At 41.3% G+C, this 25,589-nt stretch overlaps 1 protein-coding gene across 1 annotated transcript in view; it reads right to left on the bottom strand.

The window, feature by feature from the left end:
* Window positions 1-25,589, bottom strand: part of itfg1 (integrin alpha FG-GAP repeat containing 1) — a 138,183-nt gene that overhangs the window by 17,290 nt on the left and 95,304 nt on the right. Inside the window, exons 13-14 of the mRNA XM_037094518.1 lie at window positions 15,718-15,761; window positions 13,011-13,089 (exon numbers count right to left, since the gene is read on the bottom strand). Coding sequence (XP_036950413.1) covers window positions 13,011-13,089; window positions 15,718-15,761 — 123 coding nt within the window. The remainder of the gene's footprint in view (window positions 1-13,010; window positions 13,090-15,717; window positions 15,762-25,589) is intronic.

Below are 25,589 nucleotides of genomic sequence, written 5' to 3'. Positions count from 1 at the left end.
TGTGCACTTGGCCACCCAGCAGGGTGGACTGGGTCTGTGTCTGTGTGTCTGATGGAGGATCAAGCAGGGTTACGTTGCAGGCAGGGAGCCTGGCTTAGTGGCTGCTGAGTGCTGTGTGTGTGTGTGTGTGTGTTTGTGTGTGTGTTTGTGTGTGGACTGGCAAGGAAATTTGGCCATGGCTGGAGCAAAGCCATTTCACAACATGGGCAGGCTGGCAAAGGATATAATGCAGAGCGGTGTATCAGAGGGTCTGTGTTTTGTGTGTATGTGTGTGTGTTATTGTTCTATCTCCCTACGGCAGAGACAGTGGACGACTTGGCAGGGAATTCCACCCAGAACACATGACTGACAGTCTCCAGTTCATCTCTGAGAAGTCAAACTGATTCAAAGCAGTCGGCCATGGTGGGGATTTCTGTGTGTACTTCTTATTTTCAAAGTTCTAAACACACACATAAACTACACACTATGCATCACATTCAACAAGTCAGTGTTAAAACATCCTGCCAAATATATGAATGAGGGGACACAGACATGAGACTAAGTATACAGATGTCCAAAGGTCATAGCTGGATGTGAAATGAGAGAAAGAGGAAAAAAGGAAAATAAAACTGCACTCCTCTGTCTTAGCGTTTCATTAGTTTCCATCAAGTCCCCAAACTGAGGCGTTTCTACCTTCATAAATATTGCCCCAGGTGCACCGATCTGCACAGTCACGACTAGACCGAACTCGGATGGATGGAATACAAAACAGATGGTGTGACTTTGAAAAATTCACCAATAAGTAAAGACATAGATCGTTACTTATTGTTTCTATGGTTTATAAACAAAATAAGAAGTTAGAAATGCAACTACAAGTGAATGCAGTCCTACTTTTTTCGTCTTAGCCAAGTTCAATTTAGGGCTTTGTAATACTACACAGAATGCGTTTCAACACCTGCATGTACGATCATATCAGCTGAACTATTGGAGATGTACAGTATATATCAGACTGTATGGGAACCTATCAACTAGATCATTGGGATCCGAACAAATGAAATGTGAGTATTTTTAGTAGCAGTTTACTACCTTCAGTACCTTTACATGATGTTAGAAAAGTTGCACTGTTTTGCTAGTATGACTGAAACTGAACTTCTGAAATCCATGGAAACATGTTAGTCCAACTGAAATCGTACTAAATTGAAATTCTCAAAGTCAAACTAACACACCTAGATAATGTAGATGGAAGTCGATTTACTCTCTCATGTATTTGCCTTAGTTAGACCTGAAGTGGCCTCTGTTTTCTGTGCATGCCCCACAGTCCCCACACTGTGCACTGTCCTGGAAGATATCTATAACATTAATCTGTATCAGGCAGCCGGGAGAAAACAAAAGAAGACGAAGACAATGCGGGTTTTAATACAATATAAATTATGCACAGTGCCAAAAAGTAATCCATGTTTTCACCTTTGGCTGTGCAGCCTGTTTGTAGCTTCTTCACTTTTTTGGTGTGTGACATAATAGTTCAACCAGGTCCAGTAGCAACAGGCTGAAATGTTGCATATTGCAGCCAAATGTGGTGAAGGTGGACATATTACCATCAATAAATTGATTTTCCCTTGGTGATTGTATACTGGGACAATGGCAGTAGTCCAATTAAATGGCCCAATTGAGCTAAGACTCTAGATTGACTTAAGTGTGCATGGAAACACACTGAGTATCTACAGTAATCAACAGAATACAGTTAGCAGCAGTCAGCTGTTCTGGTGATTATGCTGCTTATTTGGGGGTTGCTGAGTGCAACAGGCCACTAATTTTGACATACTGCTCCTTTAAAAACACTAATACTTAATACTCATCGTCGTGAACACAGGAGAGAGTAGCCATTTCTTTATTCACACACTTGCAAGTGGATACTAAACTCTTAAACTGGACCTAATGTGTGACTCTGACCATGAGATTATTACATTTCCATTTTATCTTATTTTGTCCTCTCTGTCTTGGAAATTTCAGATGTGCTGCCTTTTCATGACTTTTGTAATTTGCTCACTGGATTTTTGGGGTCCAGCACTCCACTTAAAATCACATTGTCGAAGCGCAACCTCTGTATTCAATTCAAAGCATTTAAGAGTTTTGTCAATCACATTTAGGAAGCTATTTGGGCGGCTGTAGCTCAGCGGGTAGCCTGGTAATTGAAAGGTTGCTGGTTTGAATCCCCGGCTCCCCCAGAAGCAGTTGGGACCTTGCTTTGAGTGGGTGAATGTGACACCTTAACGTGAGTTGTAAAGTGCAATGAGCAGTCAGTAGACTGGAATAATGCTACAGAAAATCCAGTCCATCTACCATTTACTCTTGAATACGACTACTGACAAGGCTGGATGAGGGAACTGAATTAAATGCTTTATTGGACACAGTAAATTACGTATATTGCAAATATCACTGAATGCAATGACTCCACTAGTTTGATCTCTAATTGTTGCTAGCTCCTGTAGGCTGCTAACAGTTGACATTGTGGGCTGAAAATAATTTAAGACACGTGTATGTCATTTTCACCTACAGTGGTTTGTGGTGCGAAAGTTTTCCATGCTCGGTAGAATGATTTATGATTGGCCTGACATCATGTTCTCTCAGCTGAATGCCAGAGAGTGAGGACACTGACTATGATTTTGGGATACAAACTCTACCCTTGATATTGAGTCTGACAAACCTTATTTCCTCATGAGCATAAAGTGAATGGCAAAATGGATAAAGATAATGTGAGAGACATTAGAGAAAGAAGACAGACAGGGAGAGGACACAGATGCCTCTGAGGAAGCTACTACATTTTGTCTGTGTGTGTGTCCGTCTGCCGAGGTCTATGACACATATCCTCATGTCCTGTCTGGAGGTTTTACCACCTCTGGGCAGCATGCTGACTGACAATGTGACGTCTAGCATTAGTCTGAAACCGAGTTAAGTGTGTGTTTGAACAAAGAAGGGGATGCTGTTTTAGAGACAATCAAAAATGATAAATATCAACGAGGAATCTAATCATGGAACATGTGAAAAACCACTTAAACATAACAACATACTATCTGCGAATCCTTCTACAGGAGGGATATGCTATAGCTAACATAACATGACACGAAATGTCAGTATGGTCATAGATATAACTGGCTTGTGGATCAGGCACACACACTTATATCCTGCTCTCTCACAAACATTATTTCTCTCCTCAGGCCTTCAAAACTGGAAGAAAAAAAAAGGTTTTCAAAGAAATTCCTCGTGCCTGTCGCTATAGAAACCATTTGCTCCCCTGATGGCGATAAAAGGAGCAAATTGCAGAGATGGAGGGTGGAGCCAGGAGGGCTAGAAGTGCACAAGCACACACACACACACACACACACACAGCCCACATTGCCTAGAGAGCCCCCTCAGCGTCCATACAATGATGTCAAGATCTGGACGTTTGATTTGTTAGAAAAAAGTGTGTATTTGTGTATGTGTGAGAGTACACAAGCATGTGGTGATACGCTGGACCTGAAGGGTTTTATAGTTGTTCTGTCCTTATCACAAGCCAGCTTTGCACTGCCTCTCAAACACTACAGCACTCAAGCATGCTGACACCTGCACCCAGATGACATTTGAAATGACACTGTAGGTGTGTGTGTGTGTGTGTGTGTGTGCGTGTGTGTGTGTGCGTGTGTGTGTGTGTATGTGTGAGAGAGAAAGAGAGAAAAGACACCAAAAGACAGCTGTCACCACCCTAGTTTGCCCTGACTGGCTCACCATGAATTAAGTTCCTTCACATTTTCTGTCCTTAGTCCATGAAATCTGTCCAAGCACATAAATATCTGCTTCAGAGATGAAAGACCAACAACCACGGCAACTACAAAGCAACAGAAGATAATGGAAACTGAAAGAAAGACGCCCAAAACACGTCAGACAAGATGAAAGCTAAATTCGATGTGATAAATGTTCAAAAAAGTTTTTAAAAGTTGTAAAATAATATTTTAAAAAAGCATACTGTAATGCTCGAGTTTTACTAGAGAACATTTGGAGCCTAATGAGCTTTGCACTTGCTTATGTAAAGAAGTATCGATGATCATTTGCTGAGAACAGGTGCATTTATAAATAATTTCATATAATAATTTATAATAGAAAGAAACTACGAGGCAAGACTCAAACAAATCGAGTACGAGGGACCACTAAAGTTTTCAACAGGGTGTGTTTCAGTTCAACAGAGTGTCAATTAGCGTGACATCAGTGAGACGGAGAGGGAGGAGGGAGATACTTGGCGATGTGAAGTGATGTTACCATGTTATCAAGATTATCAAGAGAGATTTTTGAATGCATTTTGGGAAAGCCTCTTATTTTGCCAATACAATAGAAATAGCTGCCTTTGCCTGCATCTGCCATGCGGTCATGATATTTGCTGTCAGCACTAAATGCTAATACTAGCATAGGAACATTCTCACAGTCACAATGCAAACATGTTGCTCTTTAGCAGGTATAATGTTTCCTGTGTTTGCCATCTCCATTCAGAATGTAGCAAGCGAACATTTTCTAACTAGCATTAGACATCAAGTCCGGCTGAGACTGATGGGAATGTCATTATTTTTGCAGGCACTTGGTCACAAACCAAAGCATGGTAGTAATAAGTGATCTTGATTGGATCTGAGTGAGAATCAGAGGACATTTTGTGGTAGTTGTGCCCTAAAGCATATCCTGTTTTATCATCCTTTACTCTAAATAGGATCATCATTTACTAAATGAACATACTGCCATGTTGAAGAAGAGCTGAAACAAGCGAATGAGACCATGAACTTAAAAGCAAACGGTTTACTGAGGTATAAGACATTTTCTAATAAGCTGACACACACAGTAGATTATGCACCCAGTGGACTTTCCCCCTGCTGGCCATTACAAAGAATGTAAAGCACTTCTGTAATAACCTGGAAGCTCTGGTCATATTTTACATAGTCAGTGGTCTACAGAGAGACACTGGCATCTCACTCTGCTCAGGGTCACACCACTGTTGGCAGCCTATTTCAAACTCTTTTTCCAACAAGTGACCTGGGAAGGACGACCTTATTGCTAGATGAGTTTCGCTCTTTGCAGTAAGGTACATCATACGATAAGGCACATACAAGCATTTCAATCATTTTAATTGAAGGCGCTGGGAGACCCACAGATCAACAGCCAGGCAGACGACAATGGTGACAAATTAAAAAGTTAAACAGCCTCTTGAAAATGTATGGTATCTATACACTGGCTGCAGAGGAGAGAGATTACAGGCTGAGAACAGAGAGGGAGAGAAAAGAGATAGATGAAACTGAGAGGAGGGCGGGAGGAGGGATGTGGAGGAGAGAGAGATGGAGGATGCAGGCAAAGGAGTGAAAAACAGGAAAGAGAAAAAGCATGCTAAGCCTGATCAATAGTAATTCTCCATGTCTGTGTGGAGGGTTATCTCTCCAGCCGCTTTTTTCTTTCCACTCCAATATTTCCTTCTCCTCTGCCCTCCCTCGGTTCTGATCTCTCTGTGCTCCTCTCTTTCCATCTCCTATCCTTCTCTTTTGTTTCACTCTCACTTTCACTCCTCTCCTATTCTCTCTGTAACTCTACGCTTTCAGCTCTGTCCTCTGAACCCTCTCATTTTCTCCCTTCCAACACTTTTCATTTCTCTCATCCACCTAGTCTCCCATCTCACTCACATATTGTGATTTTCTCCTGGTGTATTTCAAACCCATCTTCCAAATACTGTGCAATAAAGTGGTTTGCGAATAGGCTAACTCTCACAGTTGACCTGATGAGGTCTCTGAAAACAGGGGCATTCTGCGGCCATAGATCAGTGTGACGTCAAGCACAATAGGTTGGCTTTTACAGCACAGCTTGAGGCAACAGCATGATGTAGCAAAAAGCAACATGGATGGCTTCTAGTGAAAGTACAAGTCAACACAACTCAGCACACACACACAATTTTCCGTTTTTCAAAATGTCTTAAAGGTTAAGTTATGATAAATATGTTTGTGAATGTGTTGCTTGAGGTGAACATGTGTTTTTTTAAAGACTGTGCATGTACAATGAATGTGTGTGCTGTGTGTGTGTGTGTGTGTGCTGCGTGTGTGTGTGTGTGTGTGTGTGTGTGTGAGAGAGAGAGAGAGAGAGAGAGAAAGCGAGCCATTGCTAATCCCCTGAACTCATTAGCCTAATTGGACAGTCTGCAGAGAGCTCCACATTGATCTGGGCCTGTTATGATTCTCCTCCCTGTAAGCACTCACTCTTTTCTCTGGGTGTCTCCCTCTGTCCTCCCTCTTCCTGTCACTTCTTTCTCTAATGTCCTCCCTTTCTTCCCTCTCTCTGCATAATAATCTTTGGCACGATAGACACACTTGTCTCGTCTGGACACCGCTAACTGCTCCAGTCTCTCTTTCTATTATTCATACGTGCCTGTTAGTGTTACAGCATTATCCATTCTATTTCAATTTGCAGCTTGGTGGCACTAACAGTCAAATATGTTGGGTTCAAAGAAACTAATGTAATCATGGGCTATTGGCAATGAAAATTGCTGGATTTCCATCCAATGCAGTTGTGAAAAATGTTTGTCTTGTTGGACGCACAATGTTTTATTGAGCTGAAGAACAAATGACTCAGTAACAAAGATCAGAGGGGAAGGTCACTATGACCTCGCAAACACATGTCTGGCCATAATTCAAGAAGTCATATGGCAATTACTAATAATTTTACACACATTTTAAATACAATCGAATAATGAAATTATGAGATTTGGTATATAAAAGGCCAGCGGTTAAGTGCACTGGAACATAAAGTTGTTGGAAAAATGTTCTGCCCATTATTGGAGGCAGACAACCAAGAGGAAATTATTCTACTTTTAAAGTGTTAAAGTTTGCCACACTTGTTGGAGCAGTTGAGATGCGCACAGTGCAACACAGTGCTTTTTTTAATCTTAAAAGTGTCTTGAGTACCTCCATTTCCTCAAATTTGTCTGTATAAAGACAGACAGATAGACAACATGACAACTCCCCAAAGATGAAGCCAAAACATTTCTGCTGGCTGGCAGAGGCGTCTTAATACTGGAATACTGGAGTGAGGACGGTTTAACGAGTTATTACACCATAATAGACATCATAACTCTACAGTGTCATTGCTTCTGATAGTGGCTAATAGACTTTAAATTGTTTTTCTCTTCTGTTACCTTTATGTGGGTCATAAAACAACCATAATAAAAGGTGACAACACACTCTGCCACCAATTAATTCAAAGCAGTGGCGTTACTTTCATAAAAGGAAGTCAACTTTTCTAACTGAGTAGATGATAACGGCTCCCGAGAACACAATCAATAGTCTCCCTTGTCTTTTTGTGTGTCGACTGTAATCTTAATATTGCCAGTGAACGCATGTAATACTGTTCCCTTGCCATCTAAAGATAAATGGCCCCGGATGACTGTGTGTGAGCAGGACGTCAGTGGGAAACACAACGCAGTGTTTTCTCAGCATCTCTCAGAGTGTCCATAGAGACAGAGGAAGAGAGAGAAAGAGAGCGAGAGGAGTAAAAAGGTTGTTAATGAATAATTTCAACTATTCATCTCCACCTGCCCACTTGTCTCCCCCCTCTCCCTCTCTCTCTCCCTCTCTCTCCCCCCGTCTCAGCAGGAGTCAGTTGATAATGAGGTGTGGTGTTGTCAGAATCACAGCCCAGGCTCATCCATCCAACCTGCTTAGTAAGAGGCATCGCACAGTACTGGCTCATGTGTACACACAAACACAGACATGCAAGGTCATGAAGACACAAATGTCAGGGTATGCATGTGTGTACACACAGAGTTAGAGAGAGTTAGAGAAATTGTCAGTGTTGCTATTGACCTTTCCTTGTCAGATAAGAGGGTGGCATTATCACTGTGATGTGCCTGAGCCTGTATGCATTACATACTGTGAGTTTGTGTGTGTGTGTGTCAGATATCCTACTAGACCAACATAACTTTACTTCTGCTCCTGTATTCATCCATCTCTTTCTCTGCTCTTCCTTTAATCCCAACAGCTCATGATCTTCCCTGACCTCCTTCTCTCTCTCTCTCTCTCTGTTATCCATCCTGTATCATTCAATCGCTGCCACATCCTTGTTTTGTACAGTTACTCCGTTTATTTACCATGTCGTCTCTGCCCTGTCTCTGTCTCTCAGCATATCATAATCTCTCCTTTCCTTTCTCCCTTTCAGGAGGGTGAAGGGTAAGTGAAGATCGTTGGGCCCCAGTGGAGAGGCTCAGACATCCTGGGTGCGTGTGTGTGTTTGTGTGTGTGTGAGTGTGTGTGTGTGTGTGTGTGTTTGTGGGCGCCCCATCATTGCTCATCTCAGGCAGTCTCGCTGGCTGTTCCCCGAGCTACAAGCTACAGAATAAATACACTTTAAATCACTGTGCGCATGCACACACACACACACGCACGCACGCACACACACACACACACACACACGCACACACACACACACACACACACACACACACACACACACACACACACACACACACACACACACACACACACACACTCACAGAGTCAGCCTGCTCCCTGGCAGCACTTTGCTGCTGTTAAATGAGGGGTCTGGGGAGTTGTGCCGGCAAAGCCTTTGGCTACTCTGGCTCTCTTCCCCTTTCTGAGCACTCCAGTCAAACACACATTGGAAAAAAAATGGCATTATGATGAGCAGAATGTAATATATGCAGGGATTTTCTGATGTTAAGTAAATCAGATTCTGGTAACTGAACATACCAAAGTAGGAAAATAACGACATTGTCCAGGATCCAGAGAACTTTCCAGAAAGAGATGAACTGGCTGAGCGGACTGAACGTCAAGACCAGCTGCTCTTCATGTAAACTAGATGGACTGACTGCATCCAGGAGTGAAATAAGATAACTTTATTCAAAATATTGTGTGTGTGAGTGGAAGACCTGCTCTGAACTTTCCAGTGGGAATTGAACCCGCAGGCGTCATGGTTAAATGCTCAACACCACCAGTTTGCCCCATCCTGCATCATTTCACCTCTTAGAGGGCCTGGAAGCGTTTTTTTTCTTCCTTTTTTGTGACAGAAATCAGCTTTACCATGCAAGTAATATGGTATCCAGATTCCCAAATCCACTTTTAATGAAAATGTTTGGGGTTTACGAACACAACATTAACTATCATTAACTATACTGATTGTCTGGATGTGTTGCTGCCCAATCCTGCAGGGGGGTGAGAAGCAACACGTACCGGCCATATCTGGCAGACAAAAGTGATTCAGTGAGGATATCATTCATTTTCCAGTTGTGAAGTACTCATAAAGTAAGAAAGGCTTCTTTGAAGAATAACACGTCTAACAGTAAATCTGTTAGTGTTGACAAATTATCACGCAAAATTATAAATTCTACCATATTTCTCCAACAATCAAAAGCATGTGGACAGCCCAGCCTCCATACTTTTGTACACTTCAGTCTGGGATCTTCATTCTATTTTAGCTCTGTTTTGGGTCTTAACCAACTCCTGAGGGAAATATCTGGCTTTTTATTCTGCTTAATGCTCCACTGTGTCCACCAGCTAGTCGCTAACAGAGTCTGTCAGCTGTTTGATGCTGAGCAGGTAGTGTTCAGCTGGCTTTTAGAGCTTTACTGCCAAAAATGACAATAACAGCTGTGAAAGTCAACGAAAACAGTAAAGTTAAGGGCTGGCTGGCTGTATAATGAGCTGAAACTCACTAACGGTGTCAGAGCCCTGACCTCAGTCACATTCAACACCTTTAGGATTATTTGAAAAGAGGACAGTGAGCAGGCCAGCCTATACCGGGTGAATGGGAGCAAATTCTTGCATCCAGGATAAAGAATCTCATTCAAAGCCTCTGAGAAGAGTGGAAGCTGCATTTTTTTCCTATGGTTTTGCGGTGTGTGTTATGTTTTTAGTGTCCAAATACTTTTGGCCATGTAGGACTGCAAGGCCTTGAAAAATGCATCTTTACAGATGTAAACTATTTCCTTACATGCTGCAGATGTTTCAGTTTATTTTACCTGTAGTTCAGACTGAAGATGATCACTGGATCTTTTTCACTGTCTCCCTTTAGTGTGATTTTAAAACTCTCCGCCTCCACATTTAGTGGGATTCTATATCACGGTCCATCTTCTCTGCAGTGGATGTGGGTGCAGGTGGTGATAGGCCTCCCCCCTCATCCCCCTCATCTCCCTCATCCCCTCACTCCCAAGCTTTCACCATTTCTCTTTACGCCTGTGTAACTGCATATCTTAAACCAGTGGAGTGTTTGGAGAGGGAAGGAAGCTGTGGCGTTTTCGTCACGCTTTAAGACAGCTAAGTACAGGATGGCTGGTTTTAATATTTTGTCCACTCAGAGTTTTTGGGCTTGGACACAGAAGAGCTAATTGAAAACTCTGCAGCCTTTGGAAGATTAGTTTCAACACGGTTTTGTAACAAGAAGCTTAAAGCTGTCTATTGCTGGTGAAATAATAATGATGCTGGACTGTGATCTGTCTACTCAATCTTTAAGTACGTATATATATTCCAACTGTGCCAACAGATAAATGAAACAATGGAATCTGACACAGTGGGATTATGCTGCACACAGGAGTGCAGACACACACACACACACACACACACACACACACACACACACACACACACACACACACACACACACACACACACACACACACACACAGACTATATATATCCCTGACCCCAGGCTGTCAGGGCATCTTGTCCTCATCCAGCTCTGCGTCCTTCCCACAATGTAACGTCAACTAGGTTAACTGCAGCTAATACGGCACAGCACTGCTGTCCTCCATGTCTTGTCTCATCCTTCTATGCATCTTTGTCTCTGCATATGAATGTACTCCTATCAGTCTGAAGCGGTAAGAAAGGGTACCACAAATACTTTGTTACTGTACTTATGATGTGAGCCAAATGAACATGTGATATGTCCCGCCTTACAGTTTATTGGAATTTGCTAATTATATTTTCATGTATCTGTGATTTACTTGAATATTTATTTTTGAGAGAACTTTTAACTTTTCATTATTACATTTCATCACAAATATCTGCTCTTTCTACATTTTACAAACAGGCCATCACTCTAGTTTTATTGCATTTGAAATAATTATTTTTCATCACTGCACACGACCTTCCCAACATCACAAGACTAATTTCAACTGTGCATATAATGCACAACACACATAGTGAGAAATGATGTAAAAAACCTAACAAGACAGAAGGGCCGAGAAGGAGACTGACATGGGGAGAATACGCGTCTTAGTGTCGTGTATCTGCAGAGACCCTGCAGCCTTCCATTCTTCTTCCAGCCCTTCTTGTCATTGCGGTGTGTTTAGAATCAGCTCAGACAAATCGTCCTTTAAGTTTAGTTGTTTTGACTTATTTACCCAAGGACCCTACAGGATACAACATAAAGATTATACAAAGGATTCCATTAAGAAAATATTCGTCATATTCAATGTGAGAGGTTTAATTGTGACCAAAACCTGTACAGCATGGTCCAGAACACAGCCAGATGTTGAAGATGTTTAGAGGACTGGTGAACAGTAACAGAAGGGAGTGGCCCCTCGAGGATACAGGGACCGGAGCTTTTCTTAATAAAAACACTCTAATGAGCAACACAAATTTACCTCCATCGCTCTTGATTCAAGCTGCAGTGATCATTCGATTGATTTGTTGATGGAAAGAAACTGAATCTCTAATTATTTTTAAAAATAAGTTATTCTTGGAAGTACATACGTCTAACGTTTGCTTGTTAACTTCTTAAATTTAAGGATTTGCTGCTCTCTTTGTAATTTATTATATTTAATATTATTCAGTAAGAGTATTTGGGTTTTACACTGTTGGTTGGATAAAAGTAGCAGCTTGAAGATGTTTTCTTATTTGTTTGTCGGCTAAACGACTAATTGCAAAAATAATCATCAGATTAATCATTAATGAAAATATTAATCAGTTGAAGCCCTGTTCTTGACTCTGTCCTAACTAGTTCCATGTAAACTTACTATCAGCTTTTATGAAGATTATCAAAAGAAGTAACACATGTAAAGAGAGCTGCAGGTGATTCAGCTCTCCGAAACAAAACCATATACATGCTCAACTCTTCTGTGGCTTTCCAAATTGTAACAAAAACTAAATTCTGACTCCTCGCAGAAAGACGTGTGCCCTGGACTGAAGTGAGAGGAAGAAATGAGGAAGCTACAGCTTGTTGAATGATGCTTCACTGTGGAAGAAACTTCACAGGATAAAAGACCCCTGGTGCTTTGCAAGCTTTCACAGCATATTTCCACGATAGCCTTGCAGCAACTATGAGAAAGCTGTATCCCACAGACAGTTCCACTGCAGTAACTCCAGGCTAAATATCTGATTGATAGTGTCTGAAAACTGTAAAAAATCAATCCTGACAAGCAACAGCTGAATATTCATTTTCCTGTTACAAACTTATATTAAGATATATTAAAACATTCTACAAAACACAAATTTGAGTGAGAACTGTATTTAAAGTCATAGGCAAATATAGTAGTCCAACAAGTCCCAAATGTACTTTCAAATGCAGAGAGAAAAATGTGAACTCCTCACAAGCTTAACAGCCTTATCAAACTGACTAATTCTCCTTTAACAGTCGTCTCTGGGAGGACCTTGATTTAGCCTTTTCTTTAACTGCCCTTTCAGCTCAGCTTTTGTCTTTAAGGCACAGAGGCTATTTTCTCATTTATTAAAAAAACTACAAAATAAAGCTAGAATATAAATCAATACGTGCCTCCTTCTCTCATTCAATCCTTTCTTAAAATCCTCCTAAACAAACCCTGTGGGGTTCAGCCAGACTAAGGACAGCTGTCATTGTTAGGAGGTTAAGTTATTAATAAATCTGACATGGATGTCTAAGAGCTCAGGCGGTGACATTTTCAGAAATATAAATCCCTCTCTGGCTATTCTCTGTCACTGAGGCGGGCTGTTTAGCATAAGATGTGAAAGCTACCGTGGTAAGACATTTATTAAAAAAGTACTTACCTGAGGCATTTTTCAGGTAGCCGTTGGAGTCCACTGTGGTGTACATTACATAGGGACCTGGCTGGTTAACACCAAAAGGCTGCAATAACACACATACAAACACAAATAAAAAGACAGTCATATTTTGACATTTTGCAAGTATGTTTTTTCACATCAGCTGGCTGTCAGGGCGGAAGAGGACAGACAGCAAGAAGCAGGCAGGGATGGAAAAGAATAAGAGAAGCAACAAGAGTGCGTGGGCAGAAAGACACGCAGGCATTTTGTCAGCACAGTGACCTTGAGCAGCGTTTTAGTTTCATTTTCACTAGGTGACCAGGCAAATGTCTGACCTAGCTGGCTGGAATCTGACTGAGCATAAATGAGTGTGACGGCAGCGTGTTTGTGACGCCTGTGTGGGCGGATTCAGAGGGGTCGTCTTATCTCTTCATTATGAAAGGATGACGACTAATGAAGAGATCTGTCGCGCCATCCTTCGCTTTACATCAGCTAATCACGAGGCCTGTTACACTTGCAAGCAGAGACTTGGCCCTATATGCTGTGACACTGAGCAGTCGGGTGAGGGAGGAATAGAAATGAGGTCAAAAAAGGAAAGAGAGAGAGAGTGAGCGAGGGAGAGAGAGAGAGGGAGAGAGAGCATAGAGGAGCAGATTAGTGGGCTGAACGAAAGAGGAAGAGAGGTATGACTAAGAAGAAGAGGAGCGGCAGAGTGAAATGAAAAGATAGAGGGGGTGATGGATGAGAGAGGAGAGGAGGAGAAACAGCCGCGAGCTCCACTCATCTACAGCATTCATCATACCTTTCAGTTTGACAACAAGCGGGTAGAAGAGTAGACAGACAGAAAACCACAACAACTCCAACACCGGCAGCCTCCTGTTGATGGCAGAGCTAATGTGCTCTGCAAAGGGCCTTCCACTGGTGAGAGGTTGTATAAGGAGTGATGCTCGGCTGCTGCATTTCTGTCTCATTTCTCTGTCCACCTACACATGATCCTCAGACATTAGCTCTCTGGGACGAATGAAAGGAGCTTAAAGCTAAATGCTCCAGAAACTGATGGCTTCATTCAACTTTAAAAGCGCATTTATAGTTCAGAAGCTCCAATTTGTGAAAAAGTTCATTTTTGAGGTTCATTCCCAGCCTGTCAGTGACTGACTCCATCACACTTTACCATGCCAGAGGCCTCTTTTTTCTTTCTTTCTTTTCTTTTTTTTTTAACTTCTGAGTATATTTGTAACATTATACCCCATTCACACAGCCTCAATGATGCAAGTCAAACATTGTGGGTCAATTTCTGTGGGTCAGTGCACATCGGCTCCTCTCGATCAGGGATGGAGGTTGTTCCATTTGAGTGAGCTGGACTCTGATATGTGCTGTCGGAGCTGCTCTGTAATGTAACTAGTAGCTACATCCTTCAGTTAATGTAAAGGAGTAGGGCATTGTTTACTGCTCAGCTCATTTCAACTCTGAGTTCTTTACCCTGAAAAAGGATCTTATAGATGAATGTGTAAGAACGTGTCTAAAGCAACAAGTAGCTCCCTTCTTCATTTCACTGAAGCCACTGTGCTCAAGCAGAAGGCTTCTGAGAAAATATAGTGAAAAAAAGGTTCATCTGACGAAACATTTGAACCTGGCTTAATTGTTTTTGTCCCCCTGGTGCCACACTATCCTGTCTAATCAACTGTGTGCCAGGCACAATGCTGGAGCATTACTTTGTCATATTTCTACTGTTTCAACTGAGTGATTGAACACTTTTTTTGTATACCGCCTGTTAATGTGTTCTTCTTTTGTATTTACCTGCTCCATGTTTGTATATGGTGGTATCTGCTTCTTGTAAGTACGCACTGATGCAATTCTCTTTTCCAAGGTCAAACTGGGACCACCAAGTTTAAGGCAGAACTTAACCCTGTAGAAGCTTGCATGTATCGACCCAATCAGAGCTGTCTGGCCTCATCACAGAAGCTCAGATATGAAGCCTTGGATATGTAAGAAAATGTGAGCAGGAGGTAAACTACGAACAGATAGTGTTACTCATAAAATGAACGAACACAACCCTCTTTGAGCAGAGGCTATCGCCTTCAAAGTGACTCTGAACAACAACATTCAATGAACCCCACACGCCTCAAATGCAGGAGTTGGGAAAGGCTCACCTGGTGTTAATTTGCTCTTACACAGATTTTCTTTTATTGAAAAATCTGAGATACTGTACAGTAAAAGCATGTGCTACTGACAATAAATAAAAAGAGGATGCTCACTGGTGGAAATCAGGTGATATTTTATCACATAAAAAAAATATTCAAAAAAATATTCTTGCCCTTTTCCATTTTTTGTAATGTTTTCCAGGCTGCACTAAAAGAAAGGTGCTTCACATAAAAAGAGGAGCTTATACTGCCTTAGAGCTCAAAAACACATCACCAATTCAAATCCCTTTCCTTAATTTCCTGAATATAAAGTTTATCCTCCCTGTAGAGAAGAAGTTCAGCCAGAAATTAGGATATTCAAGCCAGTCTCTCTCTTACTGCTGAAACAGTGCTGAGTACATGGCTCTTTAGGAAGATTAAGATACATGCATGGAAAGAAAAGTGAAATGGGGACAGACAGATACACCTGGTCACACCAGTCAGTGGTCAGAGACATAAGAAACAATCTTATCACACAATATTTGGTTTATGCTGTGAGGAGAAAAGTGGACAAACGAAGACAGATTTCCTACCTTGACATCTTCCGGACAGTCGTTGGAGCAGAGGCCGCTGAGCACTGAGGAACACACAGATGGAGGAGGGTTAGACATGTTGCTCACCATGTGTTACATGTCCAACACAATAATGCACTCTGCTGTCAGTGTCATCTGTGACGGTGCTGTTGTCGTGCACTGAGTGAATCTTCATGTATCAAACAACAGGCAGGTCAAACTCACACAGAGAATAAACTTTTCTGCTGCTGTCAGTCAGAACAAACAGACGGACAAACAAGAAACAATATCCTCCATAATAACTGTGCTTAAGCGCTCCGCACATTCAAATTATATTTCAAACAATTTAATCATCCTTTCTGTGTGCCAGGTGAGCGTGGACAAGACAAACAACCAAAGAGGGGAGGGAGGGAGAGTCTCAAATACATCGCCAGCAATGAGAAACATAAAAAATAAATGTGCAAACTATTATCATGGCGTGTGCGTGTATACGTGCATGCTAAGAGAGCGTTTCACTTATTTGTGTGTACAAGCAGAGCGAGGAACAAAATCTGCTGAATTGCTAATCAGTCATTAGAGGAGACTTTATTAGCATACTAATCAGGTCCTAGGTCTAGGTTGCCTTGATTTGCCTGATGGAGTCACACTGAAGCCCAATACTCCGTTAATAAGGTCTGCACCCACTGCTGCAATACACACCAGCCAAACTCAACGCCTCTATTCAAAGGGAACATCACAGTTCCCCCGGCTCAGTCACACCGTATAGATGATATTGTTCATCTTTAAATCACCCACAACCATGTTAATTACAAACACTTAATGTACACATCGCCTCCATAACCCATCTGAGGAAAAGTGAGGGCTGTAATTCAGCATTTAATTAAGTTTAGTTAGTTTAGTTTGCTTTGAAATCTGTTCTTTTTACTGTGGAACAAAGGCAGGGGACAGCTGACCCTGAATGCAGAAGTAAATCTGATATTCGTATCAAACTGTGGAAGGTTCCCTTTTACATGTGCTCCATTCACCGATTTATTTAGCCACAATCCATCCTTTCACATAGCTCCCTCATAGTGTGTTAGTGTTTGTTGTCATACTTGCCCATTCACTTAGCACCAAGGTCCCTTTATTCATTCTTTTACACTGAAAAGAACATTTCATAGCTGTCCACCACTGAGCATGAATAAATGATGACCATTAAGAAAGGCTTAAATACAATGGGGTCTAAAGGGCTATTCACAGCGGTTGTTTCTACAAATGTGTCAGTTCACAACATCTCTGAGAGACACTTGTGTCAACACTCTACCCACTAATTTCATTTTTCACACACATGTCTATATATTTTCATCTTGGTGAAAGAAGCGAGGTATTCACACCACACCCATCTTCAGCTCCCTGTATGGTGTGCATTTGTGAAGGATATTTACAACAATCAACCTTCGTGTCACTATGAGCTTTAAACCTCACAATGTGAAATGGAAAAGGAGCAGAAGTCAAATTACTGCAGTTGGGTAATTTTCCATGTTATTCTTGGGCCAATGAAAAGCCTGACATTTAGACAAAAACCACAAACTCTGCAGCAGACACAAGTTTATAGAGGTGACCGTGACCACTGAGCTGAACAGAGCAGGAGAAACTCAGTCTGAAGACCTGGAGGAACAGAAACCCCTTTGATAGGACGCCTGCTACTGATAATGAAGTAAACATCGACAATTAAAAAGTAACTAATACTCTGAGTGCTGTTTGAGAAGAATAACTTGTACTTTTACTAAAGTATTATTTTTCTACCAGTATGTCTTTTAATTGTAACAGAGTAATATTTCAGAAATGTGACTTTACTTGTATTGTGTACAGATTTTCGCCGCTCAGTATCCACCACTGGTAAAGATTTAGGATGGTGAAATCTGCCTGTCCACCAGGTCAGTTCACACTTTCAGTACTAGATGATCACCTAGTTTTTTCTTTAGTGCCAACACAAGGTCGCAGTTGTAAAAGAAACACTAACTGACATAAAATGAAAAGAGAAATGTACATGGCCCTTCAGCACGAACCACTTTTCATCTTGCTCCATTATCAGGTAAACAAAAAAAAAAAGAAAAAAAAAAGACTTATCTAACATTTTTGGAATTGGCCCCAGTGTAGGCCGACTGTTGCATCGCTTCACTTGAACACACCGCAAGGACTAATCAATAAAGCACTGATTGGATGTTTAAACAAATACTGCTAACACAGCAATGTGTAATTGACAATAAGTCTCATAAAAAATTGAAATGGCAGGTGAAGAGCTGGAGTTGTGAAAAAAGGACAACCCACACTTGAAAAGTTGAAATCACGGACACTACAGCGACAGGCTCAGGGTGCTTTCTTCTTCCATTGTACCTCTCATGCACTGATTCACTTTGCTGAACAGCCAATCAGTGATTTGTATCCGTGCTGCTGATGGTGCAGCACCCACCACAACAACCTGAGTCACAGAAGCTCATACATGACACCAACATTAGCCTACAGCTGACCTTTGGCCTGGTGTTTCAGATCCCTCACACCGAATATCTGTAAAATCATTGACATTCCCATCAGCCCCAGCTCTACTTCATGTTTATTCATGAATAGAATACTAACAGTCTAAACTATGATTGTGATTATATGAATATCAGCATGTTGGCATCCTACGGTTAGCTTTTAGCTGTGTCATTGAGCCAGTGTTGTCAGCAAATAGAATACTGGTCCAGGGTTGAGGACTGCATTGCACCACTTTCTTGTACTCGGATCCCTCCTTGTTGTAACCCTTCTTTTCTAGTAAATAAACAACAAGCAGTGACAAGATTTTGTTAAAAGCTTTGATTTAAAGGGAAATGCCGTACATGTGGCAGAGATAAATTTGCTGCTTTGAAGTTCACAAGCTTATTAAGTATATGCCTGAAGCGGTTTTCAGACAGAGCACCCATCAAAGACAAACATGTGTTCCTTGACCCTGACTGACCACACTGCATACCAGCTGCTCGTTAGCGTCCCTGTTAATCAGGCTTCATTTCAAAACCAACTTTTAGCGGGAAAAACACTTTAATCTCTCATCAAGGCTGTTGTGTGTTGTCCATAATTTACTGAGACTGTATCAACTTCAATAATATCTTTATATATTTGTTGGTCACATATGAGAGAAAGACATGTGGAACCTCTAAGATGAATACGGTACCCTTCGCTGTCAAAGCTCAAGGTTGTTTCAGGCTACTATAGTGGCCTAGTAGTTGACTGAAGTTGAATAATGCTGAAGGAACTAAAACAAACAAACAAAAAAAAAACCCCATGAGGTTACTTCGCTCCGAAAAGATCGAAGCCTTCATGAGTGTCAGTGGAAGTTTAGTCTTACGCACCAAAGTGATCAGAAACACAAAATTCATGCAAAGTAGAGACGTTTATCCATAACATCATCCTGAGAGAGATCCCTTAATTTTGCAATATCTTCTGCATGTCTCTGCAGGCTTGTGTGTCAAGCACACCTTCTTCCAAAACATCCTAACAGGGTGAATAATAGCCAGTAGCCGAGACGACTAAGATATTCGCTCACTTCTTGGATAAAACAGCACTGTTGAAATATTTTGGATTCTGGAGGACAAACAGAGCACCTCACTTAGCAGGTCACCAACTTGTTGCTCTCTATATAAATTATTGAGCTGAATTATATACTTTTAGCAAATGTTCTTGCTGTAAAGCCATGTTTTGTGTGTTAGTGGATTATTTATGTATTTGTCTTTTATGCCCAAAAGCAGAACATACAGTAAAAGGTGTGTTAACTGGGCATATATGACATTGTTTGACTGACTGCAGGCCTCTGAACTGAACTGAATCGTATTCATACCATGGCAGACATTGTGATATCTGAAGATATATCACCCAAAAGAATTATTATCAGGATGAGAGGCCTTCCCCTCACAATAAGGATTCATTTAACAAAGTAATAACTGATAATGCCAACAAAATAACTATGTTCACTTCAGTAGAAATCCTTCTTCATGCCTGTGCGGTAAACAGATCGGTTAAGAAAAACTGGACATTTGTAAAGACGCTCTTCCCAAAGGAGTCCCTGCATTTCTTTAGGCTGAAGCACAAACTGTGACACCAACTTGTAATTGTCGGTGTTAATCTGGCAACAAACATCTAAATACATAGTAGGATGTGAAATATATCCTCATATCACAGAACGCCACAGGAAAGACAAAGATGACAGCAAATAAAACGACTGAAAGGAACAAACAATGACCTGCAGCCTGAATACAGATACACTGTATGTCAGAAGTTGATTGTCAGTATAGTCTCTGATTGGGAAACAAGTGAAACGAGGTGTTTCCTGTAAATTTAAATGGACACGTTTGAGAGCAACTGATGTGCATGGTGGCCTTTGGTTTGTGATGGAAGACAAAAAGCCTGTGTCATTTTTGTGACATTTTAATTTCCCAGTGGAGATATAATAAAGCTAAATCACACTTGGAAAACACTGTCAGAGCGCCCTTGCCTCATGCTAAACTCTCTTTCTCCTTTTGATTTCCTGTCAAATGTGAAAATCCAAATAAAGTCAAAAGCAAAGAGGAGGCTCTTTTAATTGGAGGTCTTTACACATACACACAGGGTATACACTACAAGGTATGTAAGGAAAGGGAAAAAAGAAAAAGTAAAATTAATCAGTGAGCAGGGACACACACATGCTACATTAAGAACTTCATGACAAGAATTCAATGATGCATAAAGAGACAGAGAGAGGAAAAAGATAGACACAGAATGCATGAATGCAGAAGTCCTTCACAACTCAATGGGCACGCCGTCGCTCCAGGAAGTGGATGAGTCTGTGTCAGGGTGGGGATTCATTTTTTCTGCCTGTGCAGGCGAGTCACCACACTTATGAGGGAGCGGAAGCTCAAATCTGGTGCTTCTTTTGTGAGGCTGCTTTGTTCCCCATACTTTAATCTTTGGTTGACATGTAACAAGTACATAACACCTCCTCCATGGCCAAAACAAGATCCCTGGAATAGCTATCACACATCCTGTGAGGAACACATTTCATCTCTTGGCAATGCAACAGTCCCTCTCTCTCTCTCTCTCTCTCTCTCTCTCTTTCTCACACACACACACACACACACACACACACACACACACACACACACACACACACACACACACACACACACACACACACACACACACACACACACACACACACACACACCTATTTTCTATAGCAACATTAAGACTGATGGCAGCTCCTTCACAGGACTAACTGAATCAAGTAGAGGATGAACTGCTATGTGGAGTCTGTACGAGTCTGTGAGTGTGTTTTGTGACATGTGTGGTACAGAACATTTCTGTGACTGAGATTGTGAAAGGGAGAAAAATAAGCACAGCTCATTCATAGCGAGGTGAGAACAAAATAAATGAAGCACACAAAATGTTGCAACACAAACGGGAAAGCGTATGGACGGCAAAAAGGATGAAATTCAAAGTGCAAAAAGTATATTTGAAGTAATGCTATCATAAATGTTTTTGAAGGGCTCTGGAATTTTATAGGCATTTTTACATTCATTAATTCACGAAAATCCATGACAAAAACATGTTAAAGTACTGAATTCTGGTAACACAACACAACAGAAAGACACACTCTGTGTACATTCAGTGACAGATTGACTCTGTGAAGAAATGAACATCCCAAAATTAGGGATCAGCTGGCTTGTGTGTGGAATGCTTAACCAGTGCATCCTGATCATCTACTTGCTTTTCCCAATCCATGCTTGTTTAAAACAAAAAAATGTCGACATTGGTCAGTCACAGACTGTGGGAGAGATCACGTGTTTTCGGAAGGGAAAGGAAAGGTGGTGAGAGAGAGGGGATGGCATGCAGCAAATGACCGGAGCAGCATTTGAGATTTCAGAGTTGGTACATGATATGTGATCTACCAGGTGGGTTACCAGGCTGCCCCAGATCTCTGGATTTGAAAAACGCGGTGGATTCTTTTGCCCAGGACCCCGAAAAGACTTGTCTGTCCTAAGAGTATCACAGCTCTCTGTTTGGATGATCAAAAGTTCAGTGATCAGATACTTTATTGATCAATATGTCAGGTCTTGTTGAGTTTTCAGTGACAACTTGACGACAGCTGCCAGTTAGATGTAATTCAGATTGAACTAAGGTACACTGCTGGCGTTCGATGTCAGTGCATAATTTGTTATATACAGCATTCTGCCACTTCTGAGGGGGCCTTGGTGCTTTTAATCTGTGCTGCCAGTTACATGTCTGGGGCACTAGAAATTAAGCATTTTTCTCACCACTAAGAACTACCGTTCTGGTGTTCTCTAGTGTTATTAGTGCTACTAAATGGCAGGAATGTTGTATGAATGTTTCAAGAACTGTGGGGACAAGGGAGCCTATAAATGTACTTCCTTGAACTAATTCATTCAAGTGTGTCCTAGAGACCGCAGATGAATGGGGATGTACTAAAAATGTTGAAATAAGAAAAACACTACCTTCTTGTTAAAGCGTAGCAGCTTTGAAATAAATGTTCTGCGTCTGAGGTGTAGACATTAAATATTAATGAGCAAGCTGTAATTTTAAGCATGCCTTCATATGCACAAGCAATAATTTCATCTGACATTCTAATGAATCTCAGAAAACTTTCATGTGCTATTAAGGAACTGAATGACGATTTAAAAGATAACCTGAATTTAAAATAATCCCTACTGACTTATATTTGACTGTGTATGAGAAAACAGGGAGAGCAGGGAATCAACAACATCATGCTAAGTGTTGTCTCATCATTATGTGAAAATCTTATATAGATTACTTTACACAAAGGAGGAGCCCCTCTTAACTCCTGCTATGACTAAATGCATTATTGTTAAGTAGTCTCCAGCTTTTTTAATGATACATACTTAAATCTCTAATCCCTATTGTGCAGAATACATTTTATACACAGATAACAGATTGGCACACTTAATTTTAGTCCTTCTTATACTTATAAACATTGCACCTTGTCACCACTATAATTTTGCAACAGATATGATCTTTTAATGCATTCTCATCCACCCCTGAGGACACAACAATATTATCATCTCCATGCAGGGAGCTAATTTCATCAGGAATTCATTTCTGTGTGTGACTTAAAAAAAAAAAAAAAAAAAAAAAAAATCTGCACATTGTTTCCCTAAAGAGTTATTCTTTTTTTAACCAACAGTGGATGCTTTGATTTAATTTTCATGTTATATTGCTTTTTCACATTCATGCACATCATAAAAGATGAGCATCGAATGGTCGACAGCCATGCTGCTGCATAAGCCACATAGCTGGTTGGAGTAAAGGCACTTGTCAGCCTCTACTTCAGATTCCTACACTTACAGGTTCCCCTCAGGAGACCTATAGGTACCTTACCTATTAAATGACAAATTAACTATTAAAGGAATTTCTGATTTCTGATTACCACTGGAACACTACAAAAAGAAACCATAGGGAGCTATGGTAATCACATGCACACGTCACAACACATTCCTGAGCTGCTGGACCAGCTCAGTTAACATACGCACAAAAAACATCCACACAGAAAAAGGAAATTGCGATGAGCAGCCCTTGACGGGAGAAAGTGACATGCTGAGTCAGTGCAAGTGGGTACAAGAGTTAGTCGACGAGAGCTAAGCAGACACACACACTGTACACGGAAAACACACTGACACACAAACACAATAACGTGACAGCTGAGCGGCCCTGAGATGCTCATCGCCTCTCATTGTCTTCAGGCTGCTTTTGCTGACTGCAGGGCTGCTTACAGACACGCACGCCGCTTCCTTACACACACCGCCAGTCAAACACACACAGTCACCAACAGAAAGCTGACATCTGCTGATAAATAGCAACAACAACGTCAGAAATGACCAACTACACGTCTAAATCAAAAAATACACTGTATTCTTCCATATGATATGTACAGCGTCTACTGCTTGTGTGTGTGTGTGTATGTGTATCTATGCATATGCAGCTTTAAACATTTGGATTTTATTATGGAAGCTCTGTAATAAAAAGGACATTTACCTGAAGAGCTGCCACCAAACAAAATGTCTCCTGTGAAACTGCAAACTATAACAATATCCCCATTTGCCCCCATTAGACATACTTAACTGGTTATTGTCTTGTCTGGTCGAAGTGTAGGTAAGACAAGGCTCTGCACCGCCGTGGGGATTCAAATCCCAGAGGGAGCCGTCCCTGCTCAGTGTTCATTTTGGGTAACATCATTATAACGTTGTTGTATGCTCACTTTCCCTGAACAGCTGGCAGTGGCTTCAACTGCGTTTCACTTTTCTAATGAACTGCAAACACAATGTGACCACCACAATGTTAATGAGCAATGATCAATTAGAAAAAGTTTAGCATCATCACAGAGGCTAAATGTTTAGAGACAACCTGTTCCTTCCTTCCTTCAGTGTCTGTACTGAGAAGTGACAAAGTATCAAAAATGCTTTTCAGAAACTTGCACCTCTAATATGATGCCTTTAATATTCATAAACACTAGAATTACCAACTTGTGGTTAAATGCCTTTGCATGCCAGGCAAGTTGCTATGAAGCTATGAATAATAGGAAGAACGGTTTTGGCAGAATATTATGATGTCCATCCTTGCGTCCAAGGGAACATTTGTAGGCGTTCTTGAGATATCGCTCGCACATGAATGGGACGGACTGACACACGTACGGATGTGCAGACTGATAGTCAATGCAAATGTGAAAAGACTGAAAAGACAGGATGCCTATTTTTTTTGGCAAAATGGTGGCAAAGCTTCTACTTTATTGACACTGAACAGAATAGAGGTATGAATCCAGTCCACCTTTACACTAGACAGGATTACATTATTGAAAATCCACAAGACACTGATTTCATTTTCTCAGTTTTTGGTCAGGATCCAGAATAGCTGATATGATAAAAGGATAAAAAATAATAAAGTGTCCAGCTACTTTGCTTTGGGCATGAGGTGGAAACATCACCATTTTTCTAGAAGGATTAGATGCTTCACTAAGAAATATGAATTATTGCTCCCTGTAAGTGATGGATAAAATGGCTGTAATATGTAAAATACTGTGTTATATGGCTTGCTTGAAGTCAAATTTGCGGACAGAGCCATTACCACTTCAACTGTCAACAGAAGCTACTGCTGGATGCTATTTTGACAAACATGGGTGCAGGAGCTCCCACTCAGTCGTCTTTGTATGCTGCAGCATACATGGAAAAGTATTCACACTAATCTAAATATACAGCCTCCAGTTAAATCCTCCTCCGGACGACACAGCCACACTGAAAGGCTCCATGTAAATCTCCTCATTGTCATTTGAATGAAATGAAAAGAGGCAATAAAAGACAGCTCTGACTGACAGGCTGAGGGAGGCTGAGAGGAAGCAGGGGGACAGGAAACGAGACCTTTGCCGAAGGGAAACAAGAGAGGAGTGAAGGCAGGGTGAGGGCAGGAGGAGAGGTGAGGGCGAGATAAAAATCAGACACTGCAGAGGGTGAGAGGGGAGGAAATGAAAGATGGGGGGGACAAGAGAGGAGAATAAAGGAGAGGAAAAATGTGGAAAGATGAAAGTAGAGAGCTGGATTTGGCAAAAGAGGAAAAGAGATGAAAAGGGAGGTGAGGAGTGGAGAGTGGAGAAGGGACTAAGAAAAGCTCCCAGATGTTTCTCAATGCAGCTAATCTGCATCCTAATAAGTGAGCAGGAAACTAATCAACTCATACAGTTCTGCCTGTCAGTCTCTCTCTTCATCCCACTGCCACAAACACACACAAACACACACAGATGCACACACCCGGAGATGCTCATGCAGAGATACCCCTCCCCCTCCCCTCCCCATCACCCATCATTTTATCCTTCTTTCTAA

The sequence above is a fragment of the Acanthopagrus latus genome, chromosome 4 (assembly GCF_904848185.1).
Source record: "Acanthopagrus latus isolate v.2019 chromosome 4, fAcaLat1.1, whole genome shotgun sequence".
NCBI classification, from domain to species: Eukaryota; Metazoa; Chordata; class Actinopteri; order Spariformes; family Sparidae; genus Acanthopagrus; species Acanthopagrus latus.
Note: the sequence above shows the minus strand (reverse complement) of the source record. Positions and strands in the feature narration are given on the sequence as shown.